This window comes from Micromesistius poutassou (assembly GCF_964030765.1).
Source record: "Micromesistius poutassou genome assembly, chromosome: 4".
Taxonomy (NCBI): Eukaryota; Metazoa; Chordata; class Actinopteri; order Gadiformes; family Gadidae; genus Micromesistius; species Micromesistius poutassou.
In genome coordinates, this window is record NC_140274.1 from 11,999,039 (window position 1) to 12,018,511 (window position 19,473).

The window sequence follows — 19,473 nt, forward strand, 5'->3', positions numbered from 1 at the left end:
ACGGTGTTGGAAAAACTAAGCCCGTCCCAAAAGCAACTCTTTTAGATGAAAAGCAGTGGGTTAGCTAGCAGCGGTGTGGGTTGATCATTGTTTCATACTGGTCTTGAATGGACAAAATAAGAATTGATGAAGGATACAATGTAAAAAGTCAAAAGTCGTAGGCTGTCTGTGTTAACCTTCCTTTTGTCTTTCTGTGGGTATAACATAACGAAGGAACGCTTTAGCATTCATCTGGAGTTGGACCCAGGGCAAAGCATTGTAGCATGCCTACTGATGATGCACAGTGTTTCATTCTCCAAAATAAGATGCGAAAACACAAAGACAAACATAGTGTCTGATAACGGCTGATGTGTCTGATAATGTTTCCTCTCCTTTCTGCCAAAAACACACTTCAGTGGTTGTGCTAAGGATGAGAAGTGGATCACATGCTTCAATTATCCATCACAGGACTGCATGCATCAAGACCCAGAAATTACATTACTGGTGAGACTGGGGCTAAGAAGAGCGCCTGCTATTTGTGGAGGATGGCGGTCGGAGCCGAACAGGGCCGCGCAGCGGAGAATGGAAGATCTAACGCCCCGAGTAGAGATGCAATTTCGTCGTCCCCTTGCTCTAGCCTTAAGGTAGGACATGAAATGTGGCGAATGGTTTGGTCTAATGCGTTGCCATACGATGTTTGTTCTTCATTGGTTTACAATCGGAGACCCACATAAATGGCACATTGGGCTTGCTCTCTGTATCTACTGCCAAATGTCTGTTTGTTTTTAAAAGCTTGTTTTTTAAAAGTGTCTACTGTAAAACAAAAACTATCCCGTTTAAACATTTGCCCAGTTATCTCTTTCTGTGGGAAATAGAAGACAATGTATAACAGGCAGTGTCAACTAATCAGAGCATTAGTTGCAGACCTTTCCTCCTGAGTTCAGTGGACAAGGTGACAGCTAAGGTTTTCTTAAGTCCATGCTCGTGATCAAATGACCCAATCTGATTATCAACACTTCATTACAGTCCAACCATTCAAGAAAGTTAAATGAAAGTTGAATGACGTTTCCTCTGCATTTGACCTAGTAATCAGAACAGAAAGGTTGTTGTGATACAACCCCCATGTGGGTAGAGCAGCATGAATGCACTCTGTTGGAATATCAATAGCTCTCTTTGCTCTTTGCATATATAGTGGATACATATTTACCAAGGGCTGTGAGTAAGATTAGCTTTTTGGCAAATGAAGAGATGTAATATTTGCATTTGTATATATGCATATGTTCTTTTTCGTTCTTTCATTAATTCTCTCCTCTCTCTCCCCCCCCCCCCCCCCCCCCCACCCCTCTCTCTCTCTCTCTCTCTCTCTCTCTCTCTCTCCTGCAGATGTTTTTGGGGGCCTTGTCCTTCGCCTATTTCTCCAAGTCTCTGTCGGGGAGCTACATGAAGAGCACAATAACCCAGCTGGAGAGACGCTTCGACATACCCAGCTACCTGATAGGCGTCATCGACGGGAGCTTTGAGGTCGGTGAGTAAGCCTGCGGAGCGCCACGCACCACTGTTCTCCGGTGCTCTGCTTATGGCGCCGTGTCACGGGCTCGCCCCCCAGTGACGTCCTGTCTTGCGTAACACATCTGAGGTATTTAAGGTATTTATTATCAAGTCCTGTAGGAACACAAGGGAGGTGGAAGTGTGTGTTTGTCTGTTTGTGTGTGTGTGTGTGTGTGTGTGTGTGTGTGAGAGAGAGAGAGAAGGAGAGAAAGAAGGAGATGCTTCATTTTTGTGAATGATGTGTTGGTGGTGGTTGTTTTCATGAGATATTTCCCCCAACTCTCCCCCCAAAATTATCCTGTTCCGGTGAATAAGCTGTTAGCATGCCAGTCCTTATGGCTGTGTTGAAAGGATTTGTTGTGCCACCAAAGTGTCTTTCCTAGGGAGTTGATGATATACTACTGCTGCCGTTCCCTATCACAGAATCATAATCACCCCGGGGGCAAATTGGGTCACGGTACAGTTTATCATGACATGCCATGGAGATTGTATGAATTAATTAATGCGATACATATATTTCTCAGCAAACTTACTTGAGACAAATAAATCCATCACGCCTAGTTTCGGAGCCGAATTGACACCCCAAGAAGATGTATGTCAACACGACTACATACTGACTTTTCTTAACCTCATTAATGCATTTTTTTGTTTTGATTTTTGTGACTAAGCCTGCCACTAAGCCTGAGGAACTGAAAAAAACATGAAGAATGAGTATTGTGTTATTTACTCTATTCCACAGGAAGCAATAGCTCCCCTTGAGTCAGGCTAGACACACTGCATCTATCTTCCATTATGTAGTCAGACCAAAATTATATAATCACGCAAAGGAAATCCATACCAATTCGCCAAGTGTTTAGCTTGACTTGTATTGCAGAATTATAGTTTGTAGCTATCTTCTCCTCTGTGCTTATTATGGGTTAGGCTGCTTTATAGGTTAGTCCTGACCGCTTAACAGCAATAGGTCTAATAATGCAACCTTTTCTGTAACCTTCTGTTCCTGGAAGGCAGCTGATCCATTTGTGGTTATCTGACGAAATAATCAGTAGAGAACACATGGAATGCTAATAAAGTTTTCGTATGTTGTCTCCAGGGACCATGCATTCACATTACCTTACCTTTGCTCAGAGAGTTTGGCAGTATTGTGTCTTCTTGAGCAAAATGTGACTTTTACAGCTGGAACACATTACAGTAGTGAACACCTTCTTGGGTCTCTCTCTTTCTCCCTCTACCTCTCTCTCCTTCTCCGTCTCCTCTCCCTTTCTCTCTCCTTCTCCCCTTCTCTCTATCCCTCTCTCCTTCTCCCTCTCCTCTCCCTTTCTCTCTCTCTCTCTCTCTCTCTCTCTCTCTCTCTCTCTCTCTCTCCCTCTCTCTCTCTCTCTCTCTTTCTCTCTCTTTGTCTCTCTGTCTCCATCTGTGTGTTTGTGTGTGTGTGTGTGTGTGTGTGTGTGTGTGTGTGTGTGTCTGTGTGTGTAGCTCTCTAATCTAAACTCCATCTTGTTCTCTCACCTTGCATGTATGCTGTGGCTCTTGCGTGGTGGAGGCAACAGGCTGTTTCCATAGGACGGTTTCCATGGTAACAGAACATGGTGGAGGGAAGCATAAAGAAGGAGAAGGGTGTGTGTGGGGGGGATAGAGCAGATGAAAGCAGAGAAATGAAAGGAGCAGATTTCTTGTGGAGGTTGCTAATCTCTAACGAGAAAAGCAGGGTCAATAAATAATGATAAACCTAAACCCATGTGTAAATGTATACTCTATCTTCCTTATTATTTCACTGGCTTTTGCCTTCCGTTCTGTCTTCCATCTTTCTTTCTATCTCTATCCTTTCTTTCATGTTGTCGCAGCTTCGTGTTAATTAATAGTTAATTAATAGTTAGTTTATAGTTAGTTAATTCTCTGTCTCTGTCCCAAAATTGACTTTAGGCCTTTGTCTATGCTAATGTCTTGCACTATTTGGTTTCTGCAATTCCAGAGAAAGCCATGTAATTACTTTGACTTGATTAGACTTTGTGCATATTCTAAGAATTACTGTCTTTTTTGGTAGTGTGTCAAACAAGGAAGCAAGCCCAACCTCAGCCTCTCAGCCACTGTTAGTTTGGTTCACGTAGTCTCTACAGTTAGTCTTTTTTGCTGTATTTGGTTTGCTGTCTCCCTAGTCTTCCTTTGCTGCTATGTTTGTGAATATCTTTTTATGTTGTTAGCTTTTGAAATACTATCTACTCAATCAAGTGATTGTCATCCACAAGTGATTTGCATTAACATGAGCTGATCCTTGCCTGTTCCTTGTGTTTATTTATGTTGCCTGCACAAATGCAGGCAACCTAAATAAACACTTTATGATGCCTTACATGCACTACATAGTCCCATTAATTTGCACAGACACACAGAAACCAACTAGTATTTTTTGCAAGTTTCTGCTCTCAAAGGGTTTCACACTTGGTCTGATATTTTGTCACTTTAATAGCACACTCTCTAACCAAGGTTCATGTGAAGTAGTAAGGGCAGTATATTTTCAAGATGAGGCTATATTAAACCTTTTTTAAATCTATATTTTTTAAAGTCCCACTTCCAATTCGATGCCAATTCCAATGCCTACTTTACAATAGAAATGTGTATGTATTGTCATGCATAATTATTTCGCTCTGTACAGTAAAATTATTCACGAACAGCACAAAAACAAAAGCATACCGTCACATTTCACAACATCGCATTCGACACGAATGGCTCGTAATGGAAAAATTGTTTAGCTCAAAAAACAAACGTTAATCAAATATAAAGGAAGGTTTTTTTCAATCAATCGCATTTCCTCTGTCATGCTCTTCCTTCAAAGGGAACCTGTTGGTGATTGCGTTTGTCAGCTACTTTGGAGCAAAGCTCCACCGGCCAAAGATCATCGCCATGGGCTGTCTGCTGATGTCTATTGGCACCTTCATCATTGCCCTGCCTCACTTCATCATCGGCCGGTGAGTACGGAGGCAGGCAGACACCTCCCCAGAACTATGATGTGACACCCTGATTCTGTTGAACACGTCTCAACCGGGGACGGTCTCTCAGGGCATGTTTTCAGTTTGTTGTGTGATTTGATATGTTTGCAGGTATGTGTTTGCATTCGTCCTATGAATGTGGCCATGAAGGCTAAACATGGGTTCATGTGAATATCTGAATCTGCTGAACCACCTAAAAGGGCCTTGCTTATGTTGTGTGTGTGCAGCTATGAGTTTGAGACGTCGGTACGCTGGGAGATCAACTCCACCAACAGCCTGTCTCCATGCCCAAAGAGTTCAGCCGCCATCGTGGCCCAAGGCAGCGTCCTGCCCGGCGTGCCAAACACAAGTAGGTTCATATGTACACACACACACACACACACACACACAATCATATACACACACACACACAACACACACACAATCATATACACACACACACACACACTTATATACACATATACACACTTGCACACACACAAACTCACACAAACATATGAGGTGTATATAGATTAATGGTCATCTGTAGTGCGGTCCTGTGTGGCTACCAGAATGTGAAGGAGAGTCCAACATGTCCATGTGGATCTACGTGCTGCTGGGAAACGTTCTGCGGGGAATAGGAGAGACGCCTGTCCAGCCTCTAGGGATCTCTTACATAGACGACTTCGCCAGCCAGGAGAACGCTGCTCTGTATGTCGGTAAGAGAAGCAGAAACACATGCTACTTGTAACGGTTGTATTTTTATTTTTTAGATATACATTTTATTACATTTTCCTCTGGTGTTGCCGTTCGGCTCACTTGGTTAGTTCAGACTTGTTGAAGTGATGATTGCTCTGGGGGTGTTGAGAGTATGTATTTGTGTGAGGAGCTCAAGCATTGGATTAACCTTTGATGGATGTAATGTACAATGTACAAAATAGGACACAATTCCATTACAATGTTACACATTTAGCTGCCTCTTCATTCATAACTTTGTTGGTATGTATTTGTCCGTTGACTGTAAATTCTCACTTGATAAATGAATACTGTGGTGGAAGCTCACCTAAAGTGATTTTACATCAGCATACAGCATGTACACTGACATTAGCCTTCTTCATGTGTTTCTTAATTTATTTGTGTTCTGTGTTATGGATATACCAGGCTGCGTGCAAACCATCTCGGTTGTGGGCCCTGTGTTCGGTTACCTGTTGGGGTCCATGTGCGCCAAAATCTATGTGGACATTGGATTTGTAAACATGGGTGAGTGCCTACACAGATACTTTAACTTTACCTTTGGCTTACAAGAAAGCTTTTCAGGACATTTTTAAAGGGTTATCTCGCATGACATTTTGCGAAGCGATATCCAAGATATATTCTGGCTAGAATACATGATAGTAGATTTTACCTTCACTTCAGCTAAGTGGTATGTATCACATAGTGGTAAGGTAGGATGACCAGACATTCCGGTTTTACCGGGACAGGTCCTGCAAGTCAGGATGTAGGCTATGAATCTGAATGAATTTTTAGGTAATGGCCATCCCCAAAATGCACCAGAATACAGGAAATCACATCTACCAAATCAACATTTTCGGAGGGAGGACCCCCAGACCCACCGTCCCTGACTGCGCCCCACCCACAAATTTAATCACCAGCCACCACTGGTCCAACATGTTGAAATTGAGCCTAATATCTGTGTCTATGACCTCACATGCACTACGGTCTTGCACAAAGTGTCCCGGTTTTAGTTTCAGGAAATCTGGTCACCCTATGGTAAGGTAATTCTCAATGTAAAGTTGGTCGGATAATGAACTGTAGTGGTTAGGGTATTTGACTCCCCAATGAAAGTAACTGGCTTTGATCCCCATATCCACAACCTACCTGTCTGTATTCTTGAGCAAGACACATAACCCCTAACTGCTCATTAACCACATGTATCTGAATTCAATGTAAGTCGATTCCGATAAAAGCATCTGCCAAATAACTAAACGTGACGTGAAAATTGCTCCCATATCAATGCAGAAAACACTGTACATATTCATACTCATTAACTCGTCCCTGTCCAGAGACCATCTCCATCGGGCCCTCAGACTCCCGGTGGGTGGGGGCCTGGTGGCTGGGCTACCTCATAGCCGGGGTTCTGACTCTCCTGTCGGCCATCCCCTTCTGGTTCCTTCCGCGCTCCCTGCCCATTGGGCAGAGGGGCGCAGCGCGGTGCACCCCGGAGCAGACCAGCTTCATCAAAGACTCCCCTCTGCTGGAGCACAAGTACCCCGCAGATGAGCCAACCGGGTTCCTGGAGATGGCCAAAGGTACGTAGGTTTTGGAAAGTTTTGTATTTTGTGTTGTATTTTTATTTTATTTTTTTATAGGACAACAAACATACAACCTTATATGTATCTTGTTATTATTGTTATAATACTATGGTGGCGCTGTAGCAATTTTCTGAAAATGCTAATATTTGAACAAGCATATTTCCTGACCCCTTTGACCGACAGTCACGTGCGTCTCCTCATGATGAACATTGTTGCATCTAGAGCAGTTTTCTGACAGTGGATACATTTCACGCTGTATAATGCCAGTGTCATGAAGACAAATTGTATCACTATGAGAATAGTGATTCTAATCCTCCTCTACCTATAATTATCCTCCTAGAATGGTTGATTGAAATGTACTCCTGGTAACATTTTTAACCCATTTAAGACATTTTATTTTGACATGCGAGGCATGAGTTGTAGATGTTAAAGGTCCCATGGCATGAAAATTTCACTTTATGAGGTTTTCTAACATTAATATGAGTTCCCCTAGCCTGCCTATAGCTAAAATAGTAGCTAAAATTGCGTTAGGTGTAAAACGAGCAGTAGGTATCTTGCTCTGCCTTTGAAAAAAGGAAAGCTCAAACGTGCCGTTTTGGGATCTGGCCCCATATGTCGTCATAGGTTACCTCCCCTTTCTCTACTTTGCCCACCCAGAGAATTTGGCCCGCCAATGAGACAATGAGCTAGGACCGTGCGAGTGCCACATGTGTGTGTGTGAATACACACACTGTATAGTGTTGTACACTTATTTGGATAACTGCTGTTGGTATTATGGCGCATACCACGCAACACAATAAAGCAAGCTTGCGTAAAGCTCCCATTTGGTGAAAAGACTAGTCTTGTATTTCCACAACGAGACTCGTAGTGGGGGTTATCTCGGCCATGGTTGAGAAGGAATTGGGAACCAGGCACCAGCAGGCGCCCGCTGCCTCGGCAGCAGGCTGCGGGCAGCGGGCAGTGGGGCTTCGGCGGGAGACAATCGCGGGCAACAATCCCTTTCTCCTCCATTTCGCGGTTCAGTCTGTACTTAAGATTGACGTGGAAGTGGAAGAACCAGAGAACAAGAGAGAACCAGAGACGTCGGAGAACCAAACGCAGTCGTTTGAGATTCATAATATCATCTGGAGGCGCACATATTTGGCCGTGATAATATATATTATATTATATATATCACATATATATGTGATAAGTCACAGGTTGAAGAATTGAGACAGGAAACTATACAAGGTATTGCAAAAATAGACAAGTCAGGGCTTCCAGGTAAGCTTAAGTTGTGGTGTCTGCAGTTTGGTTTATTGCCTCGGCTAATGTGGCCATTGACAGTGTATGAAGTTCCTCTGTCAAAGGTAGAAAGGATGGAAAAAATGATCAACTCTTTTTTCAGGAAGTGGCTCCCACGCTGCTCCCACGCTGCCTAAGCAGCGTAGCCTTGTATGGGAAGGGCATTGTAGAGTTGCCAATATCTAATGTGACAGAAGAATTTAAATGTGCTAAGGTTAGACTGGAAATGACTCTTACTCAGTCCAAGGACCCAGTGGTGAGGAGGGTTGCACCCACAGTTAACGCAGGGAGGAAATGGAAACCAAAACACGGTTCAGCAAGCTCAATCAGAACTTAGGCATAGGGATATCATGGGCCATGTTCAGCATGGGCGGGGGGGCTTAGGGAGGGATGCAGATAAACCCTCGTGGGGTAAGGCTTCTGCAGGAGAAAAGAGGAAAATGGTAGTGGAGGAAATACATATACAGGAGGAGACTGTAAGATGTGCGACAAAGGCCTATTGAAATCGGTGTGCGGGGGTTCGTGGCTAGATCTGCTACTAGCTTGCTGACTGAACTGGGCATTTGTGGACGTCTGAGGCAGGCGGTTAGTAACATGTCCTTGGCAGCAGAACGAGCAAGTGAATGGCTGGGTAAGGAGAAAACATACTTCCTGGAGTGCAAGCTAAGGTAAGCCAGCTGACTAATGTGCTAACGTGTTTGTTTGGTCAGGGTTAGGGGTAGGGCTAGGGATACGATGCAGGAAAGAGTATTTAGATGCATTAAATGTGGCAATGTGGTGGCAGTATAGAGGGGGGTGACTCCAGGATGCTGGTTTCATTGTTAAGCCCTCAGGAGGTGTCGTGGGCCTAACTTAACGAAACATCGGTGAAAGAGGATGCCCACTTGATAACCCCAATGAAATGCTGCATACTGCATACGGCTGTATTTGCTGCTGCTAGTTGGGCCATTTGTCTTGTGTTTTTCACCTTTGGTTGGTAGCTTAGTAGTGCTTATAAGGTTGGTTTTGGCAGGGGCTTCTGAATATGTGTTTTCCTTGGATTTTGGCACAAGGGATTATAACATCTGATCCTGTGTATTAAGGAAATATAGATATCTATATATAATATGATATTATTTAGATATAGAGCTCCAGGACTCCAGGACGTTGGAGCCGGAGTGTTCAGTGTTGCACTGTAAACACTAGCGCATGGTACCGTGGCCGCAAGCTGCTCAGGGCCACACCCCCACCCTCCACCTTGACCCGCCTCTAAAAAACGGCATGTTTATGGCAAGCTCATTGTGGGACGTACTGGAAGTACGGAAGTACTGTATTAGGGGCCCACTAACACCTATATAAAAGCATCCATAAAGTAGCATGCCATGGGATCTTTAAGCATGTTTTACTGCTGTCATTTATATCTTTGTTTTATAAAAGGCTCTCCAGTATAGCAGCCGGGTTTCAAAACAATAAAATCGAAATAATTTATAAATAATAAATATCAATAATAATATAACTTTGAATATAAACAATAGACTCATTATAGTATTTAAAGACCCTGAGTCCTCGAGATCTGACGCCTGCAGTGTGTATCTAACAGCAGCGTTCCCTCCACAGAATTCATCCCGACCCTGCGGATCTTGCTGGGAAACCCCATTTACCTGATCTACCTGTGTGTTACCATCATCCAGCTCAACTCCCTCATCGGCATGGTGACCTACAAACCCAAGTACATCGAGCAGCACTTCGGGCAGTCAGCCTCCAAGGCCAACTTCCTCATGGGTAGGTTGTTAAACACAGAGTAATTTATTAGGGACCGAGCCAAACTTGGCAAGGACCCTATTGAAACCCTCGTGATTATTATTATTATTATTATTATTATTATTATTATTTTCCACGACTTCGACTGCATTTTTCCCCCCCTGCACATATTCTAAAACTCAAAATTTTTTGGTGCAATTGTGGGGACTGGTGAAAAATTTGATATTCTAGCCCTCAAATTCACATTCGCCCCTAGGTGGCGCTATAGCAACTGTTCAAAAGTGCAAACTTTGCACAAGCATATCTCGCCACCGGTTTGACCTACACTCATGAAACTTTGCACACACATGCATATCCTCATGATGAACAAAAAAGTCTCTTGAACTGAACACTTCCGGTAGCCATATTTTCCGCCATTTTGAATTTAGTTAAAAACAGTAAATTCCCCAAGGATCCCAGGTTTTTCGACTTTGACAAAATTCCTTTGGCACATATCATCTATGGCCCATTATCTTCAATCTGACTTAAGGATTAGTCTGTACAATAAAGTTTAGAGCACCAATGAGTTCTAAAAGTGGTGTGGTTGAAACCTCGAAAATAGTTAATTGCTCATATCAACGTCAAGTTGGACGCCTATGATGTTGGCCCCAATACAAAAGTTGTTCAGAATCAAATTCTGAACAAGATAAAGTCAACATATTTTCAAATGGGGCGTGGCATCGAAATGGGCGTGGCCTGACACTAAAATCGCCACAGTTCATAGACGCAATGTTTGATTTGAGCGGGACCAACTCAATGGCCATTAGGTACCAAAGTTCTAACTGCTCACCAAAAATTAAGTCGATTTAAAATACAACATGGCCGCCAGAGGCTCAAAATCACTGTGCGGAGACCGTAATAGTTATGAATATGAAATTCACAGGACACGTGTAAACTGGTGCCGATAGCTCACATACCAAAATTCGTGTTTCTATTTTTTGTAGCGCCCCCTACAGGAACTTTAAAAAGCAGCCCCTGCGCCACGTTTCACCAATATGTATGAAACTCAGTATTCACGTACAATGTGCCCATACCTACAAAAAAGCCTCTTGGACCCATGCCCCAAACCCCACAGGAAGTCGGCTATTTGCATTTCTAATTTTCACTTTTGGCGGCCATTTTGAATTTTTTTCACTTTTTTGCCTTGTATTTGAATGAACTCCTCCTAGGGAATTTATCGGATCTGCTTCAAAATTGGTCAGTACAGTCATGAAGTGGTGCTGAACAAAAATCCTGCTATTTGTGACTGTACGTTGAAGGGCGTGTCCGTGGCGTGCCGTCAAAGTTGGCCATTTTGAATGGAATTCTTTCACTTTTTCGCCTTGTATTTCAACTAACTCCTCCTAGGGAATTTATCGGATCATTGATGTAGGGTTAATAATGTTAGTTAAAGTTGTTACAACATGTAATTCAGTTAAATGTGGTCTTACATGTTAATGTCAAAACAATCAGTAGGACACCACAGGGCACCTCTGCTTCTACAGATTACATAAATTTGCGAATTTTTTTTAAAACTGCGCTTTTTTAAAACTGAGCGCAGTGATGAACGGGACCTCGTGCCGGCTTGCGGCTGCGTCACGTGCGGTCCTAACATGTGCACATCTTGCCAGCACACATGTTACGACGGCACGTGACGCGGCCGCAAGCCGGCGCGATTTTTTTTTAAAACTGCGCGCAGTGATGAACGGGACCTCGTAGTGGCGGCTGCAAGCCGGCGCGAGGTCCCGTTCATCACTGCGCGCAGTTTTAATTTATACTTGTATTAGTACTTTATTTGTACCTGGTATCTCCCTGTGTATCTCCCTGGGTATCACCCTGGATGTTTCCCTGGGTATCCTTCTGGGTATTAACTTGGGTATCTCCCTGGATATTAACCTGGGTATTTACCTGGGTTTTTCCCTTGGTATTTACCTGGGTATTAACCTGGGTGTTTCCCTGGGTGTCTCCTGGGTATTTACCTGGGTATTTCCCTGGGTTTTTCCCTTGGTATTTACTTGGGTATTTCCCTGGGTATTTACCCGGGCCACGTTGCCTCCGCTGTGTTACCTGCAGGCGTGGTCAACATCCCGGCGGTGGCGCTGGGCATGTTCTCCGGGGGTCTGTGCATGAAGAAGCTGAAGCTGAGCCTGATGGGCGCGGCCAAGTTCGCCTTTGGCACCTCTCTGATTGGCTACTTCCTCTCCTTGTTCTTCTTCGCCATGAGCTGCGAAAATGCCAAGGTGGCCGGGGTGACGCTGCCGTACGACGGGTGAGACCAAACGGGGGGGAGACACACGCCCACTTCATCATGTGCACGCATGGAGATAATTATAACGTCTGAACTGTTTCTGTAAATCTTCCTGTGCCGTCTCTCTCCGCTCCCAGGATGGACGGGCTGCCCTTCGATAAGCCCTCGGCATTCACGGCGTGCAACTCAGACTGCGTGTGCTCAGCCAACGATTGGGACCCGGTGTGTGGGGAGGACGGCATCACGTATGTGTCCCCTTGTCTGGCCGGCTGCACCCGCTCCGCTGGCTCTGGGAGCAACACTGTAAGCACCGCAACCCTGGCTTCCCTCAGAGCTGTAGCTTTAAGGACCGCCGCGGTTCTTTCTTTGGTCGGACAAGACGTAGGTCTTGTGCCATTTGGCCAAAATCACAAGCATCTTGTGGGTTTTTAATTGTTTTGGAGCACCAATGATCAATTATTATACATTAGTGATACCATATTCATCATTGAAGATTATTCATCTGTATTATTTATTTCTAACACATAATTTGTGTCGACATCCTCAAAAATATATTCAGTCTAATAGGAGATAACGCGATTACCTTTAAAGCCACAGACTCCATCACACTTAAACAAGTCCCAGAGCCCACCTGCTAACCCTAAGTATCCATCAGCAGGCTTGTAAAACAGCCGTGAGGCAAAGGAATTGAACCAACAAACATGGATGCCTTTGGATGTTTCTCAGGAGATGTCCTTCACGTAGTTCACAAAATATTGTTGTCTATTTTCTGTCATTTTTGTATAAACTCATTAAGCCTTTTGTACCCCATAGAACCTGATGTAATTATCGGGCACCTAAGGCTATCAATAAATACAAACAATGTCTATGAGCAGTAGAACATCAATGTCTCAGCTGCTAAATGGATTTCCTCCATAGCAGGATGGCCTTAGCCTCCTTTGATTTATTATCTCTTCTTCTATCTCTTCATCATCTATTGTCTCAATCATCTTTCAACATTCGTAGGTTTAATCCCTCAATGGATTAAACCTGAGTTTAATACATTGAGGCTAGCTCAGACCAGCTTCTTTTACATGTGACTATCAATAAGTGATGCGGTCTCAATGCATAACAAGGCTACTGGAGACAGTATCATGACTCTCCAGAAACAGGGAAATACATACCCAAATGATGTTTAACACATGTAGTATACATTAAATAATATAGTAAATGAATAGCACTTGGAAATTCGCCAATGATTCAAACATAAATATTTGAGTTATTTCTTCTACACAATTACTATGTATTAAGGGGAATTATAGTTTACAAATGTACCAGGGTCCACACCCTAGGGAGCTGACAGTTGAGACTGACGATATATGAATTTAAACAGGTATGTTAATATACATGTGTGGTGTGTGTGTGTGTGTGTGTGTGTGTGTGTGTGTGTGTGTGCGTGTGTGTGTGTGTGCGTGCGTGCGTGCGTGCGTGCGTGCGTGCGTGCGTGCGCGTGCCCCCCCCAGGTCTTCTCTCACTGTAGCTGTGTTGGTTCTGCTGGTAACCTGACAGCCAGGACGGGCCAGTGCCTTCTCAGAGAGGACTGTGACCGGATGTTCCCGTACTTCCTGGCTCTGTCTGTCATCACCTCCTTCATCATATCTCTGGGTGGGACCCCCGGTTACATGCTCCTCATAAGGTCAGATATAAGTTAAATACATCATGTATAATGTCAGACACTAGTTATATATACAATATATAATGTCAGACATAGATGTGTAATCTTGAAGCAGAGCTAACCAGACTAACTGAGTGTGGACAGGAGCTAGCAGAGGTTGCTTTTGTGTCAGTTGACATCCAGAGATTGACTTGGTTCAAGCAAAGGTCAACTGGAAAATGACTAAAGGCTGTGACTTGATGTTCAAGGAAGTGAATGAGAGAGGGAGAGAGAGATCAATCCCTGGCTATGACTGCAGCATGCTCACAGAGATGGGCATTGTTCTCAGGCGCACATGACCACATGATAGGGTACAAGGGAACAACACAGCATGGAAATGCTGTGTGGATCTGCAGATGTGTACTCCACATCTACAGATCCAGCCGAGATGTTCCCACTGACACCAGGTGGAGAGCTCGCCTGGCATCGGTACACAAATCAAACAAGAGACTGGTCGAGAAAAAACAATGGTGTAACCAAGAGAGGCCTACTACCTAAAAACACAGTCTGAATACTTCAGTCGACCTGTGCTACTATCTGTGTGTCATGTGGGGCACCAGGGTTGTAGCTCCGCCGGAGCTGTGCTTTGAAGAACTTGAAGTGCTCCTTGAGGGACACGTAGCTGCAGTAAGCTAGAAGCTACATATGGTAGCCAGGCATTGATCACCAGGGCCTTTTCTGGATTGAATGTACCTCTTTGTGATTGGTGTGTATTCAAAGTGGCTAGAGGTCTTCGTAGTGAAAAATGCCACATCAACAATAACCGTTGAAGTCCTCCGCACCCTGTTTGCGAGAACAGGTTTACCTGAATGTCCACCGATTCACACCCAAGGAATCACAACCTTTCATCTGGAAAATTGGCATCAAGCATACCACTTCTGTACCTAACCATCCTGCCAAATGTGCTTTAGGAGCAGTTGATCCTAAAGATCATTTAAACTGCTTGGATGTCACTGCAATACAAAATGGCAAAGCTCCTACATCTTTATCGAAATGCTCACCCTTCTACAACAGGCCAAGCTCCAGCTGTATTATTCATGGGAAGGTGACTGAGGTCACATCAAAGCAGGAACAAGCCATGTCAGAACCTTTGAAGTTGGGCATCAAGTGCTGTCCAAACCTCACAATGTCATGTTGAGACATTCATGAGATCTCATCATCTCATGTTGAGACACTTTTTGTCCCACACAGTTCATAATACAACCATTCAATGGTAATATATAATTATTATCAGGCCTATACACTATATGAATATAATATTAGTGGAGAAAAGACATGTCAGCCCTCCACTCTAAATGTGACCAGGAGTGGAGTCAGCAAGTCTACTGACCCTATTAATTCTGTCTGAGCTACAGGTATGTAGGTCAAGGACTGGGGTGAACTGTGGTCAGCCTAGGGACAATTGCAAGCTGGGCACGTGTTTAACCCAAGACACAGTGTTGCCTGTGTTCTCATCGAGCAGAAGAGTGCTTAAGAGGATGTCCTATCCCTTGTGACTGTTTTACGAAGTACAAAGGTTAACATCACGATTGATTTCTGAGGAAAGCATGCCAGTTACCCTTAGAAAAGACATTTAGATGCCGTTGAGGAAGGTGGGACAGCTGACCAGAGCACTAAGGTTAACATTTTGATTGACTCTGAGGACGGTGGGACACACGACCAACGGTTAACACTTGGACAACATCGCTCACTGGTGAGGTGGCTGAACCAAGCACAGGGGTCAATACATAGGCGACACTGAGGAAAAGCAGGGTGGCAAGACAAAATTCCTGGCAGGCAAGATACGGGCCAAGAGGGGAACTAAATATAACAGAGTAAGTCGGTAACAGACCCTCATTAGAGATATCCTGAAAGAGCTCGCCATCCTTTTCAAAGGCTGGAGTTGTAGTAAAAAAAGATGAACTCATTGATTAACCAGGGGGAACCTTTTGGCAGATCAATGCATCTTTTATGAATAAATGTGTATTCTCTCCCTCTCTCATTCAGTCACGCACACACACACACACACACACACACACACACACACACACACACACACACACACACACACACACACACACACACACACACACACTGGCCCTTAATTGCCAATGCTCCTTTTCTTTTCTTTGTCCTCTTTTCCCCCTGCCTTTATCTGAACTGATTATCTATGTTAATATGATGATATCAGGCTATAGATGAGAGTCATTAAAAGGACAGTTATGATCATCGACTATAGCTACGCATGTGGATATCGCCCACGCTGTTTGACTCGGCCATGAAATTGTGCCATGATTAAATGGCAATAGAAGTGAAATGTCAGAGACATCTTGTGAGAAAGCCATGCATAAGTAGAGCCATTATAGATTAGTTACTATTCAGCCTCTGTATGTTGGGTCTGTGTTGTCAGCCCTCGTGACTCCACAGCCTATAGGGCACACAGAGCACATGACAGTGTGAATTACAGTTGTTTAAAATTGCATAAACACTAAAGTCAAAAGTATCACACAATTATCAAACAATTAAACTCAAGAAGCAGAAGCCCAGATATGCACCACTATAAGCACAATGTCAGCCTCACACTATTGCAAAACAATACACATAGTGATTTGCAAAACACTTACAGTTTTTCACAATTGCTGAAACACATTTCCTGATAGACTTCCTCACTTTCTCAAAACCCTAAAGACAAATCTCAAAACTCACACACAAAATGCAAAATCCTACACCTCTCTTGCAAAAGCACACTGTGGCATCAAAACAGTGATAACTCTTCACTAAATGGTATTTTCTTTTCAAATGACAAACACATACATCATATGAGTAGACATTTCTAAGCACCCATTGAACACTGGTGTGCAGAATGGAAAACACTATAGTATGAATGGAAAACACTATATGAATGCTTCATCGGTAGAATTATGCTTTTGCATGTTCAGTGTTACACTGTCACCTGTTGGATGTAAAATAACATTTTGTACCCAAAATGGGCAGTCTACTGTAAATCACTGATGAAAACGGTATGAAATTAAAGAGATACATTAACAGAAAATAGACAATACTGTGAACAAAACATCTGTGACCCTTCTATAGCAAATTGCAGATTGCTAATTGCACAACAGCCTTTGGAGTTTAGCAATGTGATTGGCAGTGTGTTCTGTGTGAACACCAAGAGAGGGAATTCAGGAAGAGTGTGCAAGATACAAGATACAAAATACAATATAGGTTTTAACAAATGACGGCTTTTGCCCGTTGTTTGAACACATTTTTGCAAAACTTGGCTCATTGTGTCAAAACTCAACACACAAGCAATAAGACACAACACTGGAAAATATACCATTCATGTCAAATTGAAACTGCTATCAAAACCTAAGAATCCTTTGTCAAAATGTCATACTGATGACAAAATGACACACACTTGCATCATATCAATACACTTTCAGATCAGCAGCAACACACTAGTCTACTTTATATAAGACACTGCAGTCTTTCATGTTCACTGTTTTTCCACACACACGCACATTTTCTGTTTTACAGTCTTGCACACACACACACACATGCACACAGGTGTGCACAACACACATATTGTATGGACTCAATCACTTTGGGAATATGTGTGCTGTGGGTTAACCCCAGCCATATAAATACCACACACACACACACACACACACACACACAAACAAATCCTTGCACGCACACACTTAGACACACACACACACACATGCAAGTTTGAACCATGGATTGACACTGAGGGAGGCTGGACTAAGAGTTCAGCCAAATCTTAGCAGATATACCTTATCTGTCATAAGGACGTTTCAACGGCTGTGTACTTCATAAACGGTACTCTAATCACTGAGAAGTAGAATTGTTAAAAGTGTTTAAGGTTAGCAATGGCAGTGTGTAACTGGTTCCAACAGAATTAAGTTATTTGAAGCATGTGTGTTTCATATGGTGACAAAATATGGTTTTGATCTGTGTATAGTTTTGACAAGAGTGTTTAATTTTGCAAAGGGTCATGTTCTGCTGATTGTGTGTGTGGTTGTGCTAATTGTGTGTATATTTGAAAAAAACAGGCCCTGTTTTGGAAATTGTGCTTAAGCAATTGAAAAAAAACTGTAACAAGCCTCACATTCTCCTGTCTGCCCCATGCATGTGTCCTGCTGCTTTCAAAACAGGAAATGCATCGTCAAGAGATACGGTTGGAAATGCTCTCATGATCATTTCAACCTGACCCATTTTAAATTAAATTTGTTTTTGTTGTTTATTCCTCAGAAACATTTTAGGAAAACAATGTTTGTGTTATGAGCAGAGATCGCGTAAACATGTAAATCACGTTATTTAAATGGCCTATATAGCATATTTGTTATTTTTTATATTTAATAAGCATTTTGTCATGCAGGTGCATTGAACCCCAGCTCAAGTCTTTAGCCTTGGGTTTCCATGCCCTGGCCACACGAACCCTAGGTAAGTTGTAACATTTAAATCACCTTTCTACTCTGATTTATAGATGTATTTCTTTTATTTACTGACGTTTTGTTAAACTTTATGCAGATTATCACACACTAAAGCCAAACTCAAACCAGTGTGTGGGCAACAGGATATGCATGGCACTTTGATAATGCTGTTGTAAATCCTTTAGGTCACCAATAGTTGGCACTATTGTTCCATGAATTATAAATAAAAGTACAACAACCTGGAACAATGCAGCCACCCAGAGTATTTTAATTTGATCCCCTCACAGCCGGCATCCCAGCCCCCATCTTTTTCGGGGCCATCATTGACATGACGTGTCTTAAGTGGGGCCAGAAGAGGTGTGGTGGAATCGGGGCCTGCAGGATCTACAACACTGCTGCCTACAGGTAAACTCCTCATTTGATTGGATGTATTAGTTAACCTGATCAGTACACGTGTTCAGTGCACTTGGTACTGACACAGATAGGTTTCAAATATTTCACTAATTCCTTTATTGAAAACCAACTGTATAAGCTGTGCTTCTGTTGTGGTACATTCAATGTGAATTCAATGAATTCAATGCAGCACATTCACACATGAGACCGCCAGAAGCATGTCCTCAGCACTGTGTTGTGCCTCCCCACTGCGTGCCCACTCCCACCCCTGCAGGACGGCCTACCTGGGCCTGACGTTGAGCCTTCGCAGCGTCTCCTTCCTGGTGTGCATCCCGGGGTTCCTCCTGCTCCGGCAGCAGGTGAGGAAGGAGCAGAGGAACGCCGTCCGGGGGGCTCTGGCCAACGGCGGAGCAGAGATGGAGGCGCTGGGGAAGGACGAGACGGCGGACCGCGAGACGGGGGTAGTCCGCGAGACGGGGGTAGTCCGTGAGACGGGGGTAGTCCGTGAGACGGCGGTCCGTGACCGGGAGACGCGTCTGTGACGTCTCGCGCCGTACTGACGCCACTTATGCATACTCTACCTATCACTCTCTTTCTCTCCCTCTGTCCCTCTGACACACACACACACACACACACACACACACACACACACATACAGATACAGACTTGCACGCACACACGCACACATACACACACAAGTGTATATATACAAATGTTATTATAGAAAAACAATGTGCAGGGAATCCCAGTCTGTGACTAATCATCTCCTAAGAACAGACTACTACAGGGTCCACCACATCGCTGAACCTACAGTAGGTTTTGAGAAACTGTGGGTTATATTTATGTTTTTTTTTATATGGCTCAA

The 19,473-nt window shown here is 43.5% G+C and overlaps 1 protein-coding gene across 1 annotated transcript; it reads left to right on the forward strand.

The window, feature by feature from the left end:
• Positions 1–524: 524 nt before the first annotated feature.
• On the forward strand, positions 525–19,150 carry slco1c1 (solute carrier organic anion transporter family, member 1C1; the record flags this gene model as incomplete). Its single annotated transcript, XM_084466345.1, has 14 exons — positions 525–623; positions 1,363–1,504; positions 4,355–4,487; positions 4,736–4,857; positions 5,060–5,206; positions 5,649–5,747; positions 6,551–6,796; positions 9,680–9,844; positions 11,915–12,110; positions 12,227–12,392; positions 13,592–13,764; positions 18,161–18,225; positions 18,503–18,620; positions 18,883–19,150. 14 exons carry the CDS (start codon positions 525–527, stop codon positions 19,148–19,150), a joined length of 2,139 nt encoding a protein of 712 aa, XP_084322471.1.
• Positions 19,151–19,473: the final 323 nt, after the last annotated feature.